The 16,691-nt window shown below is 37.8% G+C and overlaps 1 protein-coding gene across 1 annotated transcript in view; it reads right to left on the bottom strand.

Moving 5' to 3' along the window:
- Positions 1-2,314, bottom strand: part of SMAD5 (SMAD family member 5) — a 28,151-nt gene extending 25,837 nt beyond the window's left edge. The window contains exon 1 of the mRNA XM_005865596.2: positions 1,735-2,314. Within this exon, the coding sequence (XP_005865658.1) occupies positions 1,735-2,137 (403 nt within the window). The 5' untranslated portion in view covers positions 2,138-2,314. The remainder of the gene's footprint in view (positions 1-1,734) is intronic.
- Between the last annotated feature and the right edge of the window lie 14,377 nt (positions 2,315-16,691).

Here is a 16,691-nt window from a genome sequence, read left to right as displayed (position 1 = left end):
ATCTGCCCTGCTCTGTGCATGACGGGGCGGCGCCCCAACTCCCCAATCGGCCCTGCTCTGAGCCTGACCAGGGGCTGCACTTAGGGATTGGGCCTGCCCTCTGCCACCCGGGAGCAGGCCTAAGCCAGCAGGTCGTTATCTCCCGAGGGGTCCCAGACTGCGAGAGGGCACAGGCCAGGCTGAGGGACCCCCCTTCCCCCCCCGGAGTGCACAAATTTTTGTGCACCGGGCCCCTAGTAATACTATAAGAACAAAGCCTAGATGCAGGAATATGGCAAGTCCAAAGAATAAAGGAAGTTTGACAGGTCAATTGTAGGGTCTTATAGAAATCTGTTTTAAGTGTGATAGAGAGCCTTTAAAGTATTTTGAGCACAGACTGGCATGATTTATATATTTTTTTTAACTATTACTCTGGCTGCTATGTAGAAAACAGAATGGGTTGGAGAGGGACAAAAAGAGGCAGAGAGATCAATTACAAGACTACTGAAGGTAAAAGATGATGATATTCTATATTGGAACAGCAGTATTAAAGATGGTGAGAGATGATACTATCAACATATATTCTAAAGATATAGCAAACAGCATTTGCTCATAGCTCAAATACAGGACTTAAGAGAGAAAAATAAAAGATGACTTCTAGGTAGCAATTACATGAATACTGGTGCCATTTACTTCAATAAGGAAAGCTGGAGAAATAAATGATTTGGTGGGGGGAAAATCAAAAGTCCTATTTAGACATTAAATACGATATATTTATTAGACATATTCAAGTGGAGATATCAAGTAGGCAGCTGGATATAAGAATCTAAATCTCAAAAGAAAAGCTGACTTTGGAGTTCTAAATGTTAGCATGAGCTTATAGATGGTTTTAAGACATGTGACAGCATGAGAGCTCTAAGAAGAAAGATATAGATGGACAAACTGTCCAGAGACTGAGTCCTGTAAAAATAGGAAAATAAACCAACAAAGAGACTAAGCACAAATAGGAAACTAGTGTTTAAGAAGCCAATAAAGAAAAAGTTTTGAGTGAGAGGGAAGGAGAGCAACTGTATCAAATGATGTTGGGAGGGCAAATAAGATGAGGACTGAGAATGACCCATTTACCTGTAAGAAGGCAGTCACTGGTGATCTTGACAAGTCAAATGGTAGAGAAGAAAGACTAACTGGAGAGGTGTCAAGAAAGAATGGAAGGAAAGTAATGTGAAGATAATAAAAATGGAGACTCCTCTAACAGAACTAGAGGACATAGTGCATAAGATTGCGTGTGAGTAGGTGTAACTGAGGTCAAAACAGGAATTCTTTTTTAACTTTCATTTTAGGATGGGAAGTATTATGACATGCTTATATGCTCTCACAAATAGTCTAGTAGAGAGGAAAAATATAAAGCTGGGGGAAGGTGTGACAACTATAAGAACAAAGTTCTTAAATAGACAAAAAGGAGTGGGTGTAGTACGTACATGGAGCTTAGGCCCTAAACAAAATAGAGACAGGTCATTCACTGGAATGGTAGAGTTACATATAACTGACTCCTTAACAATGAATTAGAATAAGCCACTTGGGAGCTATATTATCTATATACAAAAAGCTGAATTCAAAATCCAGTATTCCTTCTAAGATTAAAATCTGTAAGAAGGAAAATACAAGGCTAATATCACCTTTTAATTACTAAATCCAGTTAAATGCAAATCAGGAAGAGAGAAGTCTTTTTCATTCTTCTCAAGGGGTAAAACCTACCTGGACTCTCCACTCTCTTATAGTGGTACGGGTTGATACAAACTTCTTTTTGCTTAGATCCAAAAGGAAATTCACAAATATCCAATGGTTTTAGCTCATGATGACTCTGCAAATCAGGCCAGCGCCAAACACGACAATATATAACGTGGGGTAAGCCTTTTCTGTGAGAAACCTGAAGGCGTCCGTCTAAAGATCTGGGAATAGTGACACATTTGCTCGGCTGTCCTGGACTGCTCAAGGCTTTCTCCAGTTCCTCCATGGCACCCTTTTTCTTTTTTAGCTTTTTCACCAAAGCATCGACTGCCTTTTCTGCCCATTTCTCCTCTTCATCACCTTGCTTCCAGCCCAACAATCGCTTTACTGCTGGACTAGTAAAAGAAAACAAGCTGGCCATTGACGTCATTTGATATAAATCTTCAGAGACCTTCTTGCAACTCAAAGTCAATGGCTACTGAGTGAACAGATCACAGACGACAAGTTATACACAGGTCCTAAGCAGAAGCTCCAATTTAAAAGGGAAGAGTGACATTTATCTTCATAAGTGCCATAAGCTTTTTTCACTGGTTCAAGTCCTGAAAGAGAAAGGGGGAAAAGGATAAAATCCCTAATTTAAATGAATGCAATTAACATACATTAAAAATCAATATAACTGAAAAGTATGTTATTTTTAAGTAAGAGCAGAAAAGTAAAACAAAAAAAATCTAAGTCTAGATAGAAAAATTTTCTCTAAAGTCCTGTGACCACTCAATTCCTTCTTCTTAACATGAACAAATAATTCACAGGCAATGCCAAATGATAACCAATAGCAAAACCAGGTTGCTCTATTTTCTATGTATCATTAAAAAGAAATAGCCTCTAGATTTTGATTCTTTTAGTTTCAGGCTAATAAGCCCCCAAATGGCCTGCTAAGGTTTGATTCTGAAATACTTTTCTTTTTTGAAACACATGTTACAAGCTACGTCAATTCTGAACATGATATGTCCTGATCCGAACAAAAGTCTTAAGAAAATCTAGCTCTTCCCTAAGGTCATTATTCTCTTTAAAATGTTTCACAGACTTATAAGGTTTGGGCAAAAGCCATGGTCTTATTCAAGTCACATTATTAAATGCAAATTATAGTAACAGTTGTCATAAGATAAAATGTACCAAGCCCTCAAATAAATCCTAACACACATAATTGCCAAAAAAATGGGAAGTATCTATTTTTAGAATAAGAATTCTATATAATAAAAGCCTAATATGCTAAGTGTCCAGTCAACCAGTTGGCCATTCAACCAATCAAAGCATAATATGCTAATGATATGCTAAGGCTGCTCAACTGGTCACTATGACATGCACTGACCACCAGGGGGCAGACGCTCCGACCAGTAGGTTAGCTTGCTGCTGGGGTCCGGACGATCAGGATTGAGCGAGATGGGCTGGACATGCTCTGGAGCCCTCCTGCAGTCCCTCTCCAGCTGGTCAACCTCCCGCGTCCCTTTCTGGCCCCGACTGTGCATCAGTGGGGTCCCTCGGCCTGGCCTGCACCCTCTCGCAATCCGGGACCCCTCAGGGGATGTCGAAGAGCCAGTTTCAGCTCGATCCTGCAGGAACGACCGGTTGCTATGACGTGCACTGACCACAGGGGGCAGACGTTCAACGCAGGAGCTGCCCCCAGCCCACAGGCCCCAGGCCAGCCAAGGCAGGTGCTAGCAGGGGCCCCCATTTGCCCTGCTGGTCGCCCCACAGAGGGAGGCAACCGGCAGTGACGGCGGTGGCAGGGAGCGGGGCCAGCGAGCAGGCACCAGGCCAGCCAAGGCAGGTGCCAGCAGGGGTCCCTGATCACCCCACCAGTCACCCCACAGATCGGCCCTGATTGCTATCCAGGACTATGGATCCTACCCGTGCACAAATTTTGTGCACCAGGCCTCTAGTACTGAATAAATTTAAAGATAATTCAAAGTTTAACCGAGAAAAGGACAGTTTATAATTTTATAATTCCTACTGCCTTCTGTGATATTTTAAGCACATTAACTTAATGAACCTGCTCCAGGCAGACCACTACTCTGCACCATTAAGAAGCTCTTGGAGTTAATGACAAGAAGAAATGATGTGCAGTGGCACTCCACTGATAAGAGTGGGTATAATCCCCTGTGGTGACTACACAGCCAACGACAGACAATGAGCAACCAGTGAAGTAGCAGAAGTAATGTTGGAAAAAAGGTATCAGTAATAGATACTTTATAAACTGAAAAGTGCTATTCAAATGTGAATTATGATCATTAGTATTCAAAGGAGGAAGAGTGAAGATTTCAAAGATTGGTTAGATCTTATCTCAGGCTAACATACCTACCACTGTACTACACACACTTTCTGATCCAACCCCAATCCCTGCACCTCTGCTCATCTGTGTCTTTCAAGAAAATCTTAGTCATCCTTAATGATAAGCTCAAATCCATCCCCTTTTGTAAAGAATTCCTTTACTACTCCACCCTAAAGAGGCTATGGCCATTTATTATACTTATTATAATTAATAAATAATATCTGAAATGATAAAAACATATCTTAACTTCCCAAATGGAATACAAAATCTTCCCAGGAAGAAGTCTTCAGCACCTGGCACTATGCCATGTGCCATACCACATACTAAGGGAGTATATAATGAATGGCCATTGATTTTTCTATCAACTGTACCTTGCAATTAAAAAGATAACTTCAAATTTTAAGTCCAGGTGACTAAGATAATGACAATTCCATTAACAGAATTAAGGATACTAAGAAAGTGGCTTAGTCAGCAGAGAAGATGGTTAACTCTATTGGGAAAAGGGACATGACTGGAGATATAGGTTTAGCAAAGAAAAGATGAGAAACAGATTTAAGATTTTGTACAAAGAGCTGAAACAGTAAAGAAAATGTAGGTTTTCAACAGAATGAAAAGAGCAGCAAGTAAATACCCAAATATTAGGGAATATTCACTGGTAGAAAAGAGGAGAAAGAGTTACTGATAAAGTATCACTATGAGGAAGATCTTAGAACTACATACAAAGATACCGTGGAAGATTAAACACAAGAGAGAGTTTAAAAAGAATGTGAACAAAGAAAAGGCCAATGACTTCGTGAATGGTGAATGGTGATGTCATTAGACAGACTTCAAGAGATTGGCTTCAGAAAGAATAAGGAGTGTCAGATTTTAAAACCTAAGACTCTAAGATTTGTGCTTTCTTAAAACTAGTACTAGGGTCCTGGCCAGTGTGCCTCAGTTGGTTGGAGCATCATCCCATGCACCAAAAGGCCTCCTGTTCAATTCCCAGTCAGGGTACATAACCACCTTGTGGGTTCGATCAACAGATGGATGTTTTTCTCTCCCTCTCCCTTCCTTTTTCTCTAAAATTAATTTTTTTAAAAATAAAAAACTAGCACTACGAAAAGGGTAGGGACAAATCTTACACACAACTCTTTAAATATGGAAGGATATAAATTTACCCAACTACTTTGGAAAATTGTTTGACAATATTTATTGATACTAAACATAAATTCCTAGGACCAAACTATTCCATTCCTAAAAGACATGATGGATCTCATAGATATAATACTGAAGGATTCAAATACAAAATATTAAACATTATATCATTCCATCTATATAACATTCAAAAAGAGGAAAAACTAACCAATGTTTAATATGAAGGACAAGAGAGACTCTTCTGGGGAGCAATAAATTTTCTGTATCTTGATTTGGGTGACAACATAAATGTACGCATATGTAAAAGTTCACTGAGTTATACACGTAAGATTTATATACTTTATTATAAGATATACTTCAATATAAAAAAAACTTTTAAAAATTTACTAGTGAGCAGATCACCTATAAAATTAGTTCGTATTCACTAGCATCTCCCTCACCATAAACCATGAGTAAAACTGCAAATTTGCAAAAACTATAAAATTTCACAAAGTTTATTAAAATGATAGTAAAAATGTAGGGCGTGGGATTTAATTTTACCCTACTACTCTACATGCAAATAAGTTAGTTTCACAGATACTGACCAAGTACATGAGACTCCTGGGTCAGAGACAAAGGACTTTGTTACTCATGGCACAGCAAGCAGCATTAGCATCAGATTTGCATTCTCTTTGCCTGGAAAACCCATGGGAGTGATGCACTATGGCCCAAATAGATGGTACTCCTGTAGTGGGTTTGCAGTGATGAAGAACAGACCTTCAGGAATTTATCACTTTTGTAGTGATTGGTAAACAAGCCTATTGTTTGTAGAGAAAGAATAACTTGACTATCAAAGGATTAACCGATGTTCTTGGGAAAAGCAATTTATATTTTTATGGATATTTCTGCAAAAAAACAAAAATCCTCTTAATGTCAGCACCACTGCTATATTATGCTAAATTATTTTGTGAGAAGAAAGAAGCCTATCCATTCACACTTGATTCATTTGTTCGTTATAAAATTAATGCATGTTTATAACTATAAACTAACGTTTACCCAAAATTTTAATTTTTCAAGATAAAGTCACAATCAGATCTTTTAGTCACAATTCAGTATGACATACTGATCTGCATTTTAAGTGGTTTCATTTTAAATGAGCATTTTCCTACACCACTTATCATTAGTTCACAAAGACCTAAGTGTAACATGAGCTTTTCTTAAAGACTTAATTATCGTTATGAACCTGTTACTGTGCTGTGTTGGAAATCCACTTTAGAAAGCATGGAGAATAGGATGCATTGTTACTGACATGGGATGACGCTCCAACCAAATGAATAGATGAAAGTGCACGAATGATTTTGAAAAGGTAAACTTTTAGAAACAACTTTCTTCAAAAAAACAGTTATTTCAAGGATTTCAACAGCATCTTTTCCTTGGTTATGAAATAATTTCTCATTAAGTATAAAAAATCAATTGCTAAAGCAAAGAAATAATATTCCTTAGAGGAGGAGGAGACAACTAACATTTATTGAATACTCACTATGCCAAGCACTGTTAAGGGTTCAAATTCTGGATCTAACACACCTGTATCCTCAATCTTTCCTATTTTATATAGTGAATGTAAGTTCTAAGAATTAAATGAGATAAACATTTAACTCAGAGATGTTAGGAGGTGACAAAAATTGCAGCTTTTCTTTTCTCCTCTCCCAAAGTCCTTTCTGATGATCCCCATCACCTCCCGCCATTATCTATTGCTCCCCCCCTTCTCTTTTGTTCTCATTTCTTTGACTCCTCATTTTTTGCCTCCTCTTTCTCCATTCCTCATAGCTTCTTCCACATTCCTCAGTGCTGGTTTTGGAGAAGCTTAACTACTACCTAATGATGTAAACTAACTAATGAAAATGCACTTTTCTTCTACCTCCAACAGGACCCAATTAGCACACAGTGTGCAATTTGTATCTTTAGTATTTTCATGTGCTCCAGTGCTTTCTTACCTCTGAGTTCTCTTCAAGTAGAAGGGAAGATATATTTTGACAGCCCAGATATTTGAGACAATGCTCTACATGAAAACCTGACTTCTGAGAGAATTCCTACTTGTGCCTCTGCCATCCTCATCTGGGTCACTAACATATTAAAGCTATCCTGAAGTACACCATTGGGAATAATATATGTTATTGTTTTTTAAAGGTGATGTATTTAGTTCCTAAGAAAACAAACAAACAAAAAAAAAGATTTCAAGAAACTTAAATCATAGATTTTCTTTTGCAATAACCTTCATAAGAAGCAACTGTAAAAATTACTACTTGCAAATATTAAAGCCTTATTTCAATAGCACAATTAGGGATAGAAGACAAATTCTATTTTCTCTTTTTTGCTCTTACAGAGGCTATACTAAACCAACTTTTTAGAATATAAAAAAAGTCTGAATATCATTGAATCTTTCCTTAAAAGCCAAGTCTTGTTACAATGACAGTGGGCTAACCAATAAATTAATAAAACAAAAGCAAACGAAACTGAACAGTGCCCAAGACATCTTTCAGGGAATTTCTATTTCTAGCTTAAGAACCAGAGAACTCCCCCCCTCCACCCCAATCTAAAATCCCATTGAGAAATAAATACACAGGACAATCTGTGTACGGTGAGTCAGTCAATTATCAATATTGCAGTTTGAGTGAATATAATAAAATCTAGTGATCAAACACTATCACACTTAGACCTATAAACAGAAAATAATGCAAGAGGAATTATCCCAAAATAACTGAAAAACAGAGGAGAAAAAAGGTAAGAAGATTATATACTTGTGAATAAAACTGCTTAAGAAGAATTAACTGTGTTGTAAATGACTAGAGACAGACAAAAAGTGGAGGACTTAGCAAGTATACAAAAAGCCAAGCTCTGACAGGCCCCCGTCTCCCCCAAACACACACACACTACATGGAGGTGAATAAAATTCCCTAAAAGACTATGAGGATACAATTAACCATTTGTGAACCATAAGATTAAAGCACCACCACAGAATAAATGCCAAGCAGGGAAAGACTGAATTCAAGGCTAAGGAGTCAGGCTGCTGGAAGTAATCCTATGTGCAATGTAGAGTTCCACCTAAGCAGAAAGATATGTTCAAAGAGGCATTTGAAGGAGACAAAAATGGAAGAAAACGAAGATGGAAAACATAGTAGTAACCCCAACTATGAAAGGAAGATATACAAGGGTGGTGGTACACAGAACAAGGTAAGTGATGAAAGTAGAGATATAGATAAGGAATATGTGAGAGACATTACAAATAAACAATCAATAAGACTTGGTGACTACCTAGAATAGAAACAGGGGCAAACAAAAAAGGTAAAGTTTAAAAGCTGAAAGAATAAAGATACACTTACCTAAACAGAGGAATTCTAGTTAAAGCCAAGATGAGGTAAGAAGCTGATGGTGGAGGGATATAAGGAAGCAAGCACCAATGCAGCTTCAAGAAGATATGACATTAAAGCTCATGAGAAAAGGAATGAATATGCATATTTGGGGGATCATATGAACAGAAGTGAGAGTTGAATCTATGAGAGTAGATATTTAATTTATTCAAATTTTACTGGGTACCTAATAAGCCAGGAATATTCTGTGCTAGGAACTCAGGATTAAAGAACACTATCTGTAACTTCAAAGAGCTTAAAGAGTAATGGGGGAAAAGAGAAGGTGCAATGAAGAGCTTAATATACTGTTTAGCACATCACTTAGTTTCACTCTAGACTTACTTCCATATGATAGCTAACTGAGACAGAACATTAAAATAGAGAGTAAAAAATATGTATACACGCCCAGAAGGCCAGTAACTGATGTGCTTCTTACATCAGAACTTGGAGAGACTTAAACAACTATGCTTGGCCTTTTATAGTTGACCTCTGGTTTATGAAAACCTGATGAGATGACTCTCACATTGATATGTTTTGTTATTTCGTAGAGAAATGACCTCAGCTAGAAAGAAAACTGTGATAATAGTAAGATTTAGAACTTGCTAGATGTGTTAGGTTCCCTGAGTTCTGAAAAACTGCAACTATTGATAGAACAATAACACAGAACAGTATCTTGGAAATCCAAAGAAATGCAGTGGTACCTCCGCCATATATGAAAACCTTATAAAATTAATAGATTACATGCATTACAAAAGAATCTATCACATTACAAACATACACACTCACACATACATCTCTGATTTCAGCTTAAGCATTCCTTCTTCAGGGAAGCCTTCCCCGAGCACCCTGCCTAGGTGACATTCCTCTATTATATCACATACCTCTATTTCGTAGCACTTATACCTTTATTTTTACATCTATCTGTCCAGCTCTGCAAGAAAGTAAGTTCTGGCCCTAACCGGTTTGGCTCGGTGGATAGAGCATCAGCCTGTGGACTGAAAGGTCCCAGGTTCGGTTCCGGTCAGGGGCATGTACCTTGATTGCGGGCACATCCCCCGTGGGAGGTGTGCAGGAGGCAGCTGATCGATGTTTCTCTCTCATCGATGTTTCTATCTCTCTATCCCTCTCCCTTCCTCTCTGTAAAAAATCAATTAAAAAAAAAAAAGTAAGTTCTGGAAGTATGTAAATGAGAGCAACCATATCTGTTTTCACTCGTCGTTATAAACCGAGTGACACATGTGCTCAGTAATTATTTGTTTAATAAATGAAAGAGAATCTGCATAAAGAGTTTTGTCTCTCATCGATGTTTCTATCTCTCTATCCCTCTCCCTTCCTCTCTGTAAAAAATCAATTAAAAAAAAAAAAGTAAGTTCTGGAAGTATGTAAATGAGAGCAACCATATCTGTTTTCACTCGTCGTTATAAACCGAGTGACACATGTGCTCAGTAATTATTTGTTTAATAAATGAAAGAGAATCTGCATAAAGAGTTTTGAAAGGATATTAGGGGGGGGGGGGGCAGGGCAGGGATACAAAACACTTTCTGCTTCACACAATTCTGTACTTCTTAAAATAAACATGTACTTTTGCGTAGTCAAGGGGAAAAACAGATTTTAAAACCAAAGTATAGCTGTACCTCAGCTATATTAAAATACTTACTAAAGAGGGTTTACATTACAAGAGTCATTCATATTTCAAAAGAATTCCCTTCATTATATTTAGGGTTATACAAGTTTAGAAGCTGAAATTTAAGAGAAGTTGATTGGAAACTAAGGTAAAATACTTTCTGCTCTGAATAAATATTAGTAAGAATTCATTTTTCCAAAGCATTTCTCTTCCTGCCTAGAAATGTCTTTTGTACCTCAGATATGTTACAAATGCCATTCTCTGCCTGGACTCCTCTCCTCAAGCTCCAACCACTAATTTCTAGACCTCTCATCATTTAGGCCTCAACTTTAGCTATGTTCCCAGAGACCTTCCCTGACCACCCTGTAACCCTACATAAATACTATGTTCATCTCCTTCACTATATTAACCTATTTGTAATTATCTGTTGGTTTACTTGATTTTTGTCTCCTACTAGAATGTAATATTTAAGAAGCAGTATAAAGCATATTCAGAGAACTTATTAAATTCAAGTTATTCATTCAAAAGTACACTTATTGAGGTAGCATTCTAGGAGCTGGGAATATAGAAGTGAATAAAGAAGACCAAATCCTTGTCTTCATGTAGCTTACATTCCAATGGAGGGAGACAGACAACATACAATAAATAAGTGATACAATAGGGTTTGTTAGGTGAAAAGCGTGACGGAGAAAAATAAAGCAGAGGGGGGGGGGGTAGAAAAGGCATGCTGTGGGAGAGGTATAATTTTCAATAGGTTGGACAGGCCTCACTGAGGTGTTAACTGAGTCAAAACTTTAAGGAAATAAGAGCCAGGCAGATATCTGAAGGAAAAGCATTACAGGCAAAGGCAACACAAAGATCCCAAGGTGGGAGCACACCTGGCACACTCACATTACTACAAGACCAGGGTAGCCTGAGAATAAAGTGAACAAGGAGGGGGAAATAGGAGTGGGGTTAAACAGGTAGTAGACACAGACTGGTCATACTGGATACAGTAAGGACTTTGGCTTTCACTGTAAGTGAAATTCAGACCCCATTTGAGAGCTCTGAGTGGAAACATGACATTATTAAACAACTAGAGGCCTGGTGCACGGATTTGTGCAACAGTGGGGTCCCTCAACCTGGCCTGCAGGCTGACACCGGCTCTCTGACATCCCCCGAGGGGTCCTGGATTGAGAGAGGGTGCAGGCCTGGCTAAGGGACCCCACCGGTGCACAACTGGGGCTGGGGAGGGACTGCGGGAGGGCTCCAGGGCATGTCCAGCCCATCTTGAGCAGTCCTGATCAGCCGGACCCCAGCATCAAGCCAACCTACCAGTCAGAGCGTCTGGCCCCTGGTGGTCAGTGTGCGTCACAGCTATTGGTTGAACGGTCGAACAGTCGGACACTTAGTATATCAGGCTTTTATTATATACGATTACTCTGGCTAATGTGTTGAGAATAAACTGGGGGGATGGGGTCAGCAAGGGTAAAAAGCAGAGGGACCAGTTCAGAATTACAGGAATCTAGGTGAGATGATAATGGCTTAGATCAGGGTGATAGTAGTGGGGAGGTGAGAAGTAGACAACTTCACATATATTTTGGAAGATAATAGATTTCCTGATAGAACAGATAAAGGGAATGTAAGAACAGAGGAGTCAACAGTGATTCCAAGGCTCCTGAAAGGATGGGATTTGTCATCAACCGATTTCAGGAATGCTAATAACGAAACTGAAGAAAGATCAGGAGTTATATTTTATGTACATTAAATGTATGAATAAAATGTTAAGCTTCACCAGGCTTCCAATTCAAATGAAGTCATATTAATATCAAGAACCCAAAGGCCCTGTTCTTACCTGGAGGTACCTGAGTAGGACCTCCTGACCAACTCCCAAAAACACATACAAACCACCCTCAACACTCTCCTATAGACAGACAGACAAACACAGAGACACATACTGCTACTGCTCATGCCCAAATTTCAGAGGTAAATTCATAGCAACAACTACTACACTTTCTGCTCCAACATCTCTCTAATTGTTTCAATCCAAAATAGAAGGCAAACAAACCAATTCAAAAACCTCGCCCAACACTTTTGCCAAAACAAAATCTCCTGAGCATATCAACCCATGAAAATAAAGGCCCATATGGGTCACAACCCACCATCTTCTCAGCCAAACCTATACAAACAATTGCAGGATGGGGTTTAAAAAACAAATTACTTATTACCAAAAAATTCAGATTCATTAGGTGAAAGTAGGGTCCTATCTTCCACATTTTAACAAGAGTCCCAAGTTACATAGCAGGTTTGAGAACCAAGGACTTTAAGATCACCTGCAATAGAAGAAAGTCACTTGCCTATATACTAAATTCAAGGGTAACTTTTCTGTGGTTGTTGGTGGTAAAACTTAAAAAATATCTTTCCCTTGTAATTCTAATATCAATAGTAGTCACCAAGTATCAGCAAGAGAAGACACCCCCTACCACCACCACCACTGTCAAACCAATCTTAGACCCAGGTCTATAATTATGACAAAATATGTAAGCCACAATCATGCTGCAGGCAGAGAAGATAAAGAAACCAAGAGCAAGTTTACCCACAAGGTCTCCTAGATTCAGAAATCTTATTCTTTAAGGAAACATTTATAAGGAAGAGGAGATAAAATCACATGAGCATCAAAACCATTTTCCTAGAGAAACACTTAAATCAACACTTTTACCCAATTTCCCAATTTCCAAAGGCATCAAAAAAGTGTTCATAGTGGATGAGAATTATTCAAAGCTGAACTCATGGTCCCTCACACTTTTCACAGCATAATTTTCTTGCCTAGCCTCTCTTTGTGCCCACACAAGTCTATACTTTTTTATCTCCCACATCCAGACTTTTGCTTCCCAGTTTTTAATCACTCTTTAAAATTCATCTGCACCTCTAAGTCCTCTAATTAAGCAGAGCCTGATCTAGATATATCACTCACCCCCACAGAGCCTGCAAGATTCCCTACATTACTACCAGATGGATTCAAGTATACTTGTATAGGCCTGTAGGCACAGGAATAGACACAGAGCTGGTCAATCTTTATAGTGCTTTCCTTTAAATTATAAAATCATCAAGGATGGATACCAAATCGTTACATTACGTGTCTCTAGCGCAGAAAGTGCTAACTTGTGTACACAAGACATATTACAATGTTTTATGAAGATGTTCCACAGATACCTCATGTGCACCCCAGAGTCCAAGTTACCTAAAAGAAAATATCGCAAATATGACTCTGGATACCTTTTCAGCTCTAGGCAGCATTCATGTAATTTATACTTTCAACCCCCAAGAGTGGAAATGGTCAGTGAATTAAGCAGGCACTCACTTAAGTGAGCAGTAAGATGTGAATAGGGGAAAGAAAATGAAAGGCTAGCTTTGAAATATTTCTGCAGTGCCCCCATTTCCTGGGAACATAAAAACCAGAATAACTAGATCTCAAGTTATACAACCTACCAGATAGATGCTAGGCAGATCCTAACACATCATGAAAACAAAACTGAACAAAACAAAACTTGCCTTGAAAGCACCAACCATATTCTGAGGTCATAGTTAAATCTGAAAAGTGTGAGACTTCCCAGGACTCCAGTTGCTATGCTCAGAGAAAGGTGGGAAGGTGACACCAGTTTTCTTTTTCTCACTATTATTTTCAGTAATAACAAAATAACATATATGGAAATCAAAAGAAAAAATTTAATTGAAACCTAACAACAGATCAACCTATTTCCAAATTTCTACAGACTATACCAGTCTGTAAATTATATATACATTATAGGCAGAGACTGGTGTACCAAAGAACTCAAGAAAAAAAAAAGACTTGTTTACAAAATGTACTTTAACAACTAGTTTCCAAAAGTGAATTACAATTATAGTAGTGCACACACAGAACTAATAAAAAATTCCTTAAGATAGAGCAGAAAGAAACAAAATAGTCTAAAAAAACAATTCCAAAGATTAATGAAACCAAGAGCTGATTCTTTGAAAAGATAAACAAGATTGGCAAACCTTTAACCAGACTCATCAAGGAAAAAAGAGAGAAGACCCAAATAAGTAAAATCAAAAATTAAAGAGAAGTAACCACTGACACCAAAGAATTGCTAGAAAATATTAAGAACAACTATATGTCAACAAATTGAACAATCTGGAAGAAATGGGAAAATTCCTAGAAACATACAATCTTCCAAAACTGAATCAGGGATAATCAGAAAATCTGAATAGACCAATTACAACTAATGAAATTGAAGCAGTAAAAAACAAACAAACAAATAAAACGCTCCCAACAAACAAAAGTCCTGGACCAGATGGCTTTACAGGATAATCTTACCAAATATTCAAAAACTACCACCTATCCTTCTCAAACTATTCCAAAAAATTCAAGAGAAGGGAAGATTCCCAAACTCATTTTACAAGGCCAGTATTATCCTATTTCCAAAACCAGATAAAGATACTACAAAGAAAGAAAAGTATAGCCCAATATCCCTGGTGAACATAAATGCTAAAATCCTTAACAAAATGTTAGCAAACTAGATCTAGTAGCATACTAAAAAGATCACACTCCATGATAAAGTGTGATTTATTCCTGGGATTCAAGGTTGGTACAATATCTGCAAATCAATTAAATGTGATACATCACATAAACAAAAAGAAGGATAAAATTCATATGATCATATCAATAGATGCTGGAAAAGCATTTGATAAAATCCAGCACCCATTTATGATAAAAACTCTCAGCAAAGTGGGAACAGAGGGGACACACCTCAACACAATAAAGACCATATATGATAAACCCAAAGACAACATCAAACTCAGTCAACAAGACATGGGCATTTGCTTTCACCACTCTTACTCAATATTGTACTGGAAGTCCTAGCCACAATAATCAGGTAAGAATATAAAGCATCCAAATTGGAAAGGAAGAAGTAAAACTGTCATTTGTATATGACATGATACTATATAGAGAGAACTATCTAAAAATTCCACCAAAAAACTACTAGAACTGATAAATTAATTCAGCAAAGAAGCAGGACACAAAATAAATATCCAGAAATCATTATTGGTGCATTTCTATATACCAATAATGAACTATCAGAAAAGGAAATGAAGAAAACAATCCTATTTATAATTGCATCAAAAAAAAACAACAACCACCACCTAGGAATCAATTTAACCAACAATGTATAAGACCTGTACTCAGAAAATCATAAGACACTGAAGAAAGAAACTAAAGAAGATACAAATAAGTGGAAGCATATACCGTGTTCATGGATAGGAAGAATTCATTGATAAAATGTCCATATTACCCAAAGCAATCTATACATGCAACACAATTCCTATTGAGATACCAATGGCATATTTCACAGAACTAGAACTAATATTCCAAAAATGTACAGGCCACCACAAAAGACCCTGGATGGAGCAGCAATCTGAGAAAGAAGAACAAAGTTGGACAAATCACTCTACCTGATATCAAACTATACTACAAGGTCACAGTAATCCAAACAGCATGGTACTGGCATAAAAACAGATAAAGATCAATGGAACAAAATAGAGCACCCAGAAATAAACGCACACCTTTATGGTCAATTAATATTTGACAAAGGAGGCAAGAGCATACAATGGGATAAAGACAGTCTATTCAATAAACGGTGTTGGGAAAATTGGACAGATACATGTAAAAAAAAAGAAGAAGAAGAAACCAGACCACCTTCTTATACTATACACAAGAATAAACTCGAAATAAAGACTTAAATGTTAGACTTGAAACCATAAAAATCCTAGAAGAAAACATAGGCAGTAATATCTCGGACATTTCTCAAGCAATATTTTTTCTAATGTATCTTCTCAGGCAAAGAAAACAAGCAAAAATAAATAAACAAATGGGACTACATCAAACTAAAAAGTTTTTGCACAGCAAAGGAAACCTTCAACAAAATGAAAAGACAACCCACAAAATGGGAGAACATATTCGCCAATGATACATCTGATAAGAGGTTAATATCCAAAATTTATAAAGAATTTATATAATTCAACAACAAAAGAACAATCTGATTAAAAAATGGACAAAGGGCCCTGACTGGTTTGGCTCAGTGGATAGAGCGTCGGCTTGTGGACTGAAAGGTCCCAGGTTCGATTCCAGTCAAGGGCATGTACCCTGGTTGCGGGCACATCCCCACTGTGGGGTGTGCAGGAGGCAGCTGATCGATGTTTCTAATTCTCTATCCCTCTCCCTTCCTCTCTGTAAAAAAATCAATAAAATATATTTTAAAAAAATAAATAAATAAAAATAAAAAATGGACAAAGGGCCCTGGCCCACACTGCTCAATGGTTAGAGAGTGGGCCCCGCCTACCTAAGGGTCTTAGTTTGGTTCCCAGTCAAGAGCACTTACCTGGGTTACAGGTTCAATTTCCAGCCTGGTCTGAATGCTTGTAGGAGACAACCGATCTCCATCTCTCTCTCTCTCCTTCCTTCCCTCCCTCCCTCCCTCCCTTCCTCCCT

Source organism: Myotis brandtii, unplaced genomic scaffold (genome assembly GCF_000412655.1).
Source record: "Myotis brandtii unplaced genomic scaffold, ASM41265v1 scaffold208, whole genome shotgun sequence".
Taxonomy (NCBI): domain Eukaryota; kingdom Metazoa; phylum Chordata; class Mammalia; order Chiroptera; family Vespertilionidae; genus Myotis; species Myotis brandtii.
Note: the sequence above shows the minus strand (reverse complement) of the source record. Positions and strands in the feature narration are given on the sequence as shown.